Source organism: Callorhinus ursinus, unplaced genomic scaffold, assembly GCF_003265705.2.
Source record: "Callorhinus ursinus isolate GAN/ISIS: 27379988/994484 unplaced genomic scaffold, GSC_fseal_2.0 scaffold13, whole genome shotgun sequence".
Lineage (NCBI taxonomy): Eukaryota > Metazoa > Chordata > Mammalia > Carnivora > Otariidae > Callorhinus > Callorhinus ursinus.
Genome location: NW_027397075.1, coordinates 46,175,618 through 46,186,090, shown reverse-complemented (window position 1 = coordinate 46,186,090; position 10,473 = coordinate 46,175,618). Strand labels below are relative to the sequence as shown.

The following is a 10,473-nucleotide window of genomic DNA, read 5'->3' as shown; positions in this document are numbered from 1 at the left end:
CCACCAGGCCATGAGATCTTCCAGAGCAAACACCATGTTGCCCATCTCCGTACCTCTGCCCAGCTCCTCCCCATGCCTAGCTCAAGGCCCACAAATCGTAGATGCTCAATAATAACTGTTTATCAAAATTATATGAAAGGAGGGAGCTAATCATAAGTAGTTAATACAAAACAGAATGTGGCAACCACCTTAGCAGCAACACAGCATAAGGAGATAGAACACAGGAAAGGAGATTAGTACCAGCGGGGGTGGGCAGGAGAGCTCCGGGAAGGCTCCGTGGAAGAATAGGCTTCTGACCTCCAACCAGGTGCAGGGCATTGATAGGCCAGAACGGGCCTGCCCAAGAAAATTTGAGAGACAGGGAAGTGCCTTGTCATCGGTTTTATCTGACGAGGGGTGTGTGTTAGAGATGGTAGCAGCAGATAAGACTGGAAAGAAGACTAAGACTGAGTTATTAGGAGCGGGAATTTTTTGAGCTTTAGATTTTAGGGTGTTCTATAGGAAATGAGGAGCTATTGAGAGGTTTTTTTTTTTAAGATTTTATTTATTTATTTATTTATTTGACATAGAGAGAGAGAGAGAGAGAGCACAAGCAGGGAGAATGGAAGGCAGAGGGAGAGGGAGAAGCAGGCTCCCTGCCCAGGACTCTGGGGTCATGACCTGAGTTGAAGGCAGACGCTTAACCAGCTGAGCCACCCAGGCGCCCCTATTGAGAGTTTTTAAATATAAAAGTGGCTTCAGTGGTTATGTCATATTTATAATCCGATCAGTGTTGAGCCTGGCACAAGGCACTTTCATGTGTTCTTTGAGTTATGACTCAAAACAACTCTGTAAAGTAGAGAGCTTTATTGTATATTAATTATATCTCAATAAAAATAGGTAATAAAAAAGTAGGTAATAAAAACACCTCCAGTTTTGAGATAAGGTTGTACAAGCTTCAAAAAAACCCACAACCAACCAAAACCAAAAAACAGTTTTCTCCCGAAGCTTCCTTTTAACTTTGGTGGGATGCCCTTTTTTAACTCTCAAGAGATAGAGAGAGAGACGCACACACGTGCATATGCACACACACACAGAGAGAGAGAGAGAGAGAGAGAGAGAGGGAAGGAGGGAGGGAGGGAGAGGAGATGAGAAGGGAAGGGAAGGAGAGAAGGAAGGCCAGAAAACCCCATATTTTCATACCCTCTTTTCTGGCCATATGGGAAGACGCTGTGGTGGGCAAACAGTCCAACTTCTGTCCAAATTAATCTGAGGTCAGATGGCCCATTACTGAGCTTCAGGCTTGTGTAACAAAAATCAATTTCTTGCCATCTCCTTAACCAGGTCTATGAAGATTTTTGTTTTAGGTGTCCGGATTCAGTTGGGCAGTTCCTTAAACTCTGTGTGCTCCCTGTCTCCAAGCAGGCTGTGGTTGGTAGATATACATATATACACAAATAGATAAATTTTATATGTATATGTGTGTGTGTGTGTGTATTTTTTTTCCTGAAGTTGGAAATTCCAGGATTGACCATGCAGCTGGTATAAACCTTCCTGAGACAGTTCATTTAGGAAGATTGGTCCTCCTGGGGACACACCTCTTGGAGTTAGTTGAGTGTGTTAAAGAGATTTATTTCCAGACAAATTGGCTTATAAATATGAACCAGCCCATGAAAGGGAGTCCACAGGGCAAGTCTTGAGGGAACTATTCTTTGTACTTTAGGGACTGGTTTTATGAAAGACGGAATAGGTAGTTCCTTTTCCTGCTACTAGCCTTGGGGATTTTAGCTCACACGGAATGTGACCATTCTTCTTCTATTTACCGAATACAGCATTCCCTGGGGGTTTGTAAACCTATCATTGGACAGTTGAGATCAGGAGGTTAAGAAAGCTGACACACAGAGAGGCTTTTATAAGTCTGTAAGTAACTTCTTATTGGCAGAGGCTTTCTTAAAATACCATTTTCATGATCTCTTGAGAGGCTTCCCTCGTCCCATCAGCCGCAAGAGATAACTGACAAGATGAAGCTGGCGAGCCTGCCCCACGCCGAGTGAGCATGGGCCGCATCCTTCCTCCGCACGAAAGACTTCTTAGGAGTGGATGGAGAAGATAAAGTTGTAGTCAGATTAACATGAAATAAAAACCTACAAAAAGCCACTCAAGGAGTTTAATCTAAATCCTAATGCAAGACTTTAGTTTGAAGTGCATCGTTTCAGTGTCTTGAAACATTAAAAGTTTCCTTTATTTCTGAAAATTGTACTTACTGCTACTTTCTGACGGCTACTTACACTGAACACCCTTAGAAAGCCCCCTACAGGCTATGTTCTTCAGGGGGAGGGAGGCAAGGAATTGGTTCTCTGGTGTTTATGGGAGATGAGCAAATAGATGGTGCTGGAAGCAAGAAGCAGGACTGCCAGTCCCCCAGGGTGCTGGGGGTGGGGGGTTGTGGAGCTGGCCTGAGACCAGCAAGCTTGTTTCTGGGTGTCTGTAGCAAAGGGTGCCCCAGCTCACCACAGTCTCCTCCTCTGCCCATGGTGAACACCTCTCCCCTTCTCGAAGCGCTGGATCTGAAGCGATTTATAGATTGAATGAAACTCAAAGTCACCCAGAAGCTGCTGTCAGGGCAAGAGGCCAGGGTTGGAGCAACCTGAGATGCCTATTAAATCGCTAAAACCTCCTCAAATTGTTCAAGGTTTTTATAGCAAAGATATCGTGTTCCTGGATTTTATACAGAAATAGAACATGTGGCCATCATACTCAAGCACCATCAAGGAACAGCGGGAGGAAGAGACACCAGTGTGAGTTCCAGACCAGTCCCTCCACCCAGACATCTTCCCCAGGGTGCACACTCCTTGCTGACTCCTTTGCAGCACCTTCCTTTCTTTAACACTCCTACTTGTCTGCAGTTCCAGAAGGCTCTAGAATCCCCCTCTTGGAGCAAAGACACTGGAGGGATTTGGGGGAGTTCTGGAGGAGCAGAGAGAGAGGGAGCAGCACACCCACTGGGTTGATGGCAGTGAGGGCCAACTTGCGGGGCTCCTTCCCCACCAAGAGGACAGCACCCAAAGGTGCCAATGTCCTTCCTCTGCGCTGGCTGGGAGAATGGATGGGGCAGGTGCAGCTAGGATGTTCAGAGTCAGAGATTCTCAGAAGCAGAAGCAGATATTGCTTCTTAGCTCCATCGGTTGTTGGTAAAATCTTAGAATAGTTTCCACGTGGGTCCCCATGCATGGGCTTTGGAATCAGCCCCTCAGAGCCAGGACAGCAGCTCCTGCACTCACCTCCCTGAGTCTCCATTTCCTTACCTTTCCTTACCCCACTTCGCAACTCCTACTGGACGGTAGCTCAGGATCAAGCACCATCAGAAGTTCTTCACACGCATTCACGCCTGTAATCTTCAGAGCTACCCTATGATGTAGATGAGACTCCACGAGCTGCATTCTACAAATGAAGACACTGGGGCACAGAAAGGCTGAGTAACTTACCCCAAGTCACACAGCAGATGACTGAGCAGGGATTTGAACCCAGGTAGTCTGGCTTCAGCATCCGTGCTCCGGACACATTGCTTTGTTTCTGCAGGTTTAAATAAGAGATACTCCGTGAGTAATAATTATTGCTGCTCCAAGTCATCAACATAGCCAATAAGTCATTACCCCTCGAACATGGGTTTTCTTAAAGCTAGAAATCCAGGGGACCATTAACATCTAGCTCAGTAAACTTCAGACTTTTTGATCATACATCTCAAGTTGTAAAACATTCTTGAGCATGGGAGTGTACCTCCCGTAGATATACATATATATTTAGTTGTGCCTAACTGGCATAAATGTCCTACTGTATCTATGCCTATTACAAAATGTGTGGAAATCAGAACTGTCAAAGGAGGAATGACAGAAAACAGAAGTTCAAATAATTATCCCTGCTCTTCAGGGGATTGTCTTGTTGACTCCTCTTTAAGGACCATTTAGGACTCACATGGTTCTATCTGGCCCACAAAAACTGAAGAGCCCGCTGGGCCCATCAGACAACCCTGCCTCCCTGCATTGACTCCTTGCCCTGTCAGGCTGTCCTAGGCCTGTCAGGCTAGGCCCTGAAGCCAATCATCCCCTTGCAGGACACCAGGACCAGTCATCGGCAAACCTGTGAGCCCAGCAAAGCAGCATCTTCAGCCTCTCTTGCTCCTATGCCCTCCTCCCCTCAGCTGCCCCCTACTCCTGGGACCCCTCAGATGTGCTGTGGTAACCCGCCCCTCACTCTGCCTCTCCCTTCCTGAGCAAAAATACCTAATTTCTATCAGCCTACCTGGACTTAAGTATTTCACAGGGTTATTTGCATTTCAAGCCTTATCTCTGATTAAATTTTCAAAGGCTCATTTTCCTCAACAGCCAAATAGGGATGTTAATCCCCCTGTGAAGTTTAAATAGGGAATCACTTTTGACCGTGCCCAGCACAGTACCTAGAGAGCTCTGGGCACCTGGTATGGCTCTGTCCATGGCCATGGAGCTGGGAGCTAGAAGGGAAGACTGCTTTCACTTACAAAAAGAAATATTACCTCGAAACTCCACCATGTCCTGCTGAACCCCATCGAAGCCAAATGGCGCTAGGCTACCTGCAAACTTCTGGGGTCCCATGTCCAGAAGAGACTCTCAGTGAGGGATGCAGAGATGGGGATGTGTCTTTGGTTTCCTCATTTGAAGATGAGGCCCTGACAGGGACTCCCTGTAGCTTAGTCTTTCAAACCCCATGACACCCACATGTATTAGCTCCCCTCCTCCCAAAAACCCCTTCCCACTCCTGGTCCTCCCTGACTGCTCACGAGAAAGGCACTGTTAGGAGGCCAGAGAAGGGAGGTGGAGGGCGAGGGGGGAGGCTGCCCCAGAGGGCTGAAGGGCAGCTGTTTATATTATAATTAAGGTTTTACAGCAGAAACTGAAATGTAGCTTGACTATTCCAACAAGGCGCTGGAGGTAATGACCACTGCTAGAGGCCTTCTCCACTGCCAGTTACTTCACTCCCTAATTGAATAACTTAGGCCACATTGTAGAGGGGCAGGGGAAAGGAGTTCTCTTCAAACACGGTTGTTCCATCAGAGGCCTCAGAACAGCTCAAAGCTGAACAAACTCGCAGTCCCAACACTTTCTTCTTCCGGGAGTGTGGTGGGTAGAGAGGGTGAGAACGCCAGTCCTGGAGTTCCGCCACTTACTCGCTTGGGCTCCCTGAGTCTGTCCCTTGGGCTCCCTGAGTCTGTCCCCTCAGCTATAAAATGGGTCTGAGGTACAGACTGCCCAATGCTACTGTGAACGTTAAACAAATGAGGATAATCCTGGCACGCAGGGAACCTAGAATCATTATGGCTTAAGGAAATGACACTGACAGCAAGCATGGCCATGGAGGAGCAGACGCTTTTGTCTTCCCTGAACAGATAGGGAAACTGAGGCAGAAAGCACACTTTGGTCCCATGTGAAACAGCTTGGTAAGTGAGGGCCAGCGCCAGATAGAAAGTGTGCCTCCTTGGCTGAAAAGGAGTGATGTCTTTTGAGTTGTGAAGGAGGTGGCTCCTCCCAAGAAGGTTGGACAGATCCCCAAGATAATCCAACTCCTGAGAGTTCTCCGCTCTGTCCCTTCCCCATCTCCGCACAAAGCACTGGGCCCAGCACCCTGGTTGCCTCCCCAGGCCCCATGCAAGCCCACGATTAATATCCCATGCATTTGTAGGGAGCTTTCAAAGTCTACCATTTTCTCCTACTTTCTGTACATCATCTCCTTTGATCCTCACAACAACTAGAAAAGTATCACACCTGGCTTACAAATGAGGAAATAGAAGTCAGGAGAGATTAAATAAAGAGCATGAGCTCAATCAAGGAATAAAATACAGGTCTGCCTCTGGTTTTTCCCACCACTGGAGGAGGCCAGTTCTGCTCCTAGGGTTAGCCACACACTCTCTCCTCAATGTCCAACTCCTTGGCCACTGACATCATAGAGGGTGTTTAAAACATCTTGAAAGCCAGAGATCGTGATTCTCAAAATTTGGTGTCTATATGAGTCTCTTGGGGAATGTGTTTTAAAATGCAGATTCCAAGACCACATCCAGAGATGCCCACTCCCTGGGTCTAAGAGAGGGTCCCAGGATCTGAAGGTTAAAAAGTGCCCTGGTTCTTCTGATTTTAGTGGTTCAAAGGCCACACCGTGAGAAATGCCAGACTAAGAGAACCTAGGATGGGCGGCAGAGGCCTCTCATCTACCACCTGTGTGACCTCGGTGGATTGACTTAAACTTTCCTGCCTGTTAGTTTCCTGAAATGCAAATGAAGATAATATTTACCTTCAAGGGATTTTTGTGAAAATTCAATGACATGATGCACACGAGGTGCTGAGCATGGTGTCTGGCACATAGAAAATGCTCCATGAGTGAGGAATTATTAGCATTACTGCTGCTATTGTCTCAACACAGAAATAGAGCCAAGCCCTGTGTTACTCAAGGGGTTAAGTTCCTATAGCTAATACCTTACCACTTGGAGTCATTAAATCTATAGGAAATTGGGATGTAAAAGAGACACAAATAGGATTTGATAAACAAATCATTTTCTAATAAGAGTGATTCATTAGCTGCCGTGGGGTGGGGTGTTGGTAGATAAGCAACTGTTTGTTCTCTAATTAGCAGACGCTGATTAACGGTAGGAAAGGCAGGCAGTTGGTAGATATGCCAAGGGGGGCTTCCTGAGAACTGGCTTTAAGTTGATGTGATCTGTGCAAAAAAAAAAAAACATCAGCAGACAGTACTGATGTAGACAAGGATGGTAGAACCCACGCCCAGTGATGCCCAGTGTCCTTCTGACTCCTCCGTCCTCCCTGCTCTTCGGCACGCGTACCTGAACCTGAGCTGGCCTCCAACAGGGCTCCTGGCTGGGCGGAGGGGGACTCTGGCTTCTTCCTGGAAAAAGTCTGCCTTGAGGCTGCCTTAGGACTGTTCCCTGGTCTCCCTGCGGGAAAAGGGAGAGCAAATCTCAGAAGGAAAGAAATGGCAAGAAGTAGAAATCCTACAGACGATCTGCGGTGGACCTCTCTCATTCTCTCTCTCTCATTCTCTCTCTCTCTCTCTTTTCCCTTCTAGAATTTGGCAGAGGCTCCCGGTGTAGTACGAGTGACTGTGTCATCAAGGACACCACAGCTTACCTGCCTGCAGGTGGGGGCCCGGGCTTCGTCAGGGAGCCTCCAGGAAGTCTGTCATTTTGCCCAGGCCATCTCCCTCCCACACTTGGTTGTGGCCAACGAGACCCATGAAACCAAATTTCTGACTGGAGGAAGCCCACAGGCATTCTTGGGTGCATTCTGGCATCTTGGGGAATGTGCTCTGAGAGAGGGACTTTTGCATTTCCACACGCAGTAGCACGGGAACAGGTGTCCCTCAAGGCCGAGGTGAGGGGAGTCATGCTTTGGCCCTTCCTTGGGAAACCCAAATCCCTCAATGCATTTTGGGGTGAGAGCAAACTATTCTAGAGAGCAGCCTTGTATTGAAGCCACGCCGTCAGCTACCTGTATAGTGGGAACTGACAGACGTTGAAAACCCCGTGTCCCAAACCCTGTCCCCTGGACTAAGTATTTGTGTCCCCAGTGTCCCTCTTTGGGCCCAACATCTTCATCTCTAGCCTTCCTGTCTGGCCCAAGCCCCTGAGATACCCCACGGGCAGAAGGGGCACCACAATGGGGAAAAAGGCTGCAGAAACAGGGAACACAGGTCAATCTCGTCTAACTTTTCCTCCAGAATGCTCCCCTTTAATTTTCCCTTCTTAGTCAGCTGTCCTTCGTGACCCTCATTTCTCTCTGTCACCTGCTCCCTGGGACTTTCTCCCTCTCTGAATCCCGTGCAATCCGGCTCAGTGCTGGGCACACAGTGGGCTCTATCCGTGCCCAAGGAGTGACTGACATATGCACAAAGGACACAAAGTGGGCAGCACAGGAGGACCCCTAAGGGTTAGGGGGAGCAGGCACATCAGTTCCTGTCCTCCTTCCCCCTACGGAAGCCCGAAAGGAAACAGACACTGCAGAGAAAACACTGACCATTAATCTTTTACCCAAAGCCCACCCCACAGTAACATTCCTTGTTCGTGCTAACTGTTGGCCGTCAGTGTGGTAAAATCACATACTTGCCTGGAAATCTGCTGTCTGTTATGTAAAAACATTCGAGACCGCCTCTAGGTTTCAGTCTTTATTTTCTGCCCCCCTTCCTGCGTCCATCTCTGGAGTCTCCTTATCCCACAGACCCAAATCGCCTAGCCAACCACCTGCGCCTTGCAGCCCTGTGAAGACACCTTGCCCTTCCTGCTCCTCCTTGTCCCCAGACACTCCTTCCCCTCAGTTCCTGGGGCCACTCAGATCTCATTGTCTTTATCATTCATCCCCTAGGAAGTGATATGACCAAGAACAAGACATACACACCTGCTACTGCTAGGGACAAGTGGCTTCCCAGGAGACAGGGGTGGGTGGGAATGGAGGTGAGCCACCGGACTCAAAGCAAGGACCTGGGGAGAGGTTGCCTTCGATGGAGAATTTCATTCATGTTAACTCTGTCATTTGGGAAAAATAAGACAATAGCACTCAGTGTCCCTCAAGAAGGAGCCTTTTCATGATAGGTTTGTAGTGCTCCTTGACGTAGGAAAGATGTTAGGGTTCGAAGCCAATGGCCAAAAGAATTCTTGAAATGTCTTTGGTGCAAAATGGTGGTTTTATTAAAGCACAGGGGACAGGACCCGTGGGCAGAAAGAGCTCACTGGGGTCATGAGGAGTGGTGATTATATATTTTCAAGTTGGGAGGGCATTAGGGATAATAGAAGTCTCTCAGGTATTTTGGAAACAAAGTTTCCAGGATCCTGAGGGGGCTAGCTATTGTTAGGAAAGCTCATTTATCACTGTTTCATAAAAACTCAGTCATGAGACCCTTCAGATGTATATTGGTGGGCCATATGCTTGAGGGATGGTTGCAACATGTATCTTGGGGGCGGGGTGGGTAGAGATAAAGGAAATTTCCAAAGGAATTTTTATATGTTAAAGTAGACTGAGAGGGTCCTGGGGATTTGGCTAAGTATACCTGCTGCCCTTAGCAAAGTATCAACATTGAGGCAGTTGAGTCCCTAGAGGAAGGTCACTCTGCCTGATTCAAGGACTTGTCAGTGGGCCCTAGGCAGTAAGGAAATTTACTCATTTTCTTCTACCTTTGTTCCCCACATCACTCCTAATGAATTGTCATCCTCCAAAATTGAAGCGTCAAAGCTGCATTCAGGCACCAACGAACTGCTGGTTGCAGGAAGTGGGTCTGACAGTGACTCCAACTCAGGAACTTTCGCTGGGGGACCCAGAGGCGGGTGTCTCATCGTCCCCTCTGTGCCCTTCCCGGACCCCTCAGGAGCATCTGACACAATATATACTTTGACTAACCTTGAAGCACATTGCTTTATTTGGTTTCCAGGGGCCACAAGCTCCTGGTTTTCTACAGCACATGCCTTTGCTGGGTCTTCCTTCCCTTCCTAATTCCTAATGGATGGAATAACTTGGAGCTCCGTCCTTTGGACCTCTTCTCTCTTACTGGACCACTCTTTGTCATCTCTCTCACTGACAGATTTAAATATCAGGTGGAATCATAAGAAACCTCTGATATTCACTCTTTTCACCTATGAAATGGCTATTTCAATGGTTGTATCTAATGCTATGTCTGTGCTAACCCCCAAATCTGTGTCTCCACTGCCTGACCGCCTCGAGATCCAGACTCACTTATCCAGCTGCCTACTGGACGCCTCCACCTTGGTGTCTTGTTGGCATCTCGAAATGAACCCGAGCAGTTCAGAGCAGGGATCTGGGCTTCTCTGCCACGTGGGCTCCTCTCCCGTCTTCCCCGCCTCGCCTCTGCTCAGGTCCATTTCACTCTTCCAGTTGTGTGGATCGAAACCCTTGCTCCTCACTCCCTCTCTCTCTTGCCCATGCTGCAGAAGGCAGTCCATTAGCTCCATTCTCACCACACCCCACTCGGACCCTCCTGGGGCTTCCCCCAGATTACCAGGACGGCATCCCTACTGGCTCTTGCTCTGCCTCTGGGACCCCCTATAATCTGTTCTCTGGACAGAAGTCACCATGATTTTTCCAAACCATTGGTCGTGTCATGCCTGTGTCTCTTCTCCAAGTGCTCCGGTGTCTTCCCATCACACCGGAACAAACCCTTAACTCCTTGCCCTATTTTCTGGCCCCTGCCTGGCTCTACCTTCATCTCTTGTGCCTTCTTCACTCAGATGTGTACCTTGTACTCAGATGTGTGACTTCCTATGTCCCATTTCCTCTGTCCTAACACCCTTGCTCTGCTCATTCCCATCTCTATTCAGATATTGCCCCTTCTGGAAAGGCTTTCCCAGACCATCCCATTCTCCAGTAATACTTATCCCGTTCACCCTGCTTTATTTCACAAGCTCACCTGACAGGTAGCACCTAAAGATATGTGCCTTCTGAAAAAAAA

General features: G+C 48.1%; 1 protein-coding gene across 1 annotated transcript in view; it reads right to left on the bottom strand.

Annotated features, from left to right (window-relative positions):
* Positions 1-1,943: 1,943 nt before the first annotated feature.
* LOC112828773 (uncharacterized) overlaps positions 1,944-10,473 on the bottom strand; it is a 193,714-nt gene continuing 185,184 nt past the window's right edge. The window contains exons 8-11 of the mRNA XM_073900272.1: positions 6,845-6,955; positions 3,465-3,552; positions 2,491-2,594; positions 1,944-2,068 (exon numbers count right to left, since the gene is read on the bottom strand). Of these exons, the coding sequence (XP_073756373.1) occupies positions 1,944-2,068; positions 2,491-2,594; positions 3,465-3,552; positions 6,845-6,955 (428 nt within the window). The remainder of the gene's footprint in view (positions 2,069-2,490; positions 2,595-3,464; positions 3,553-6,844; positions 6,956-10,473) is intronic.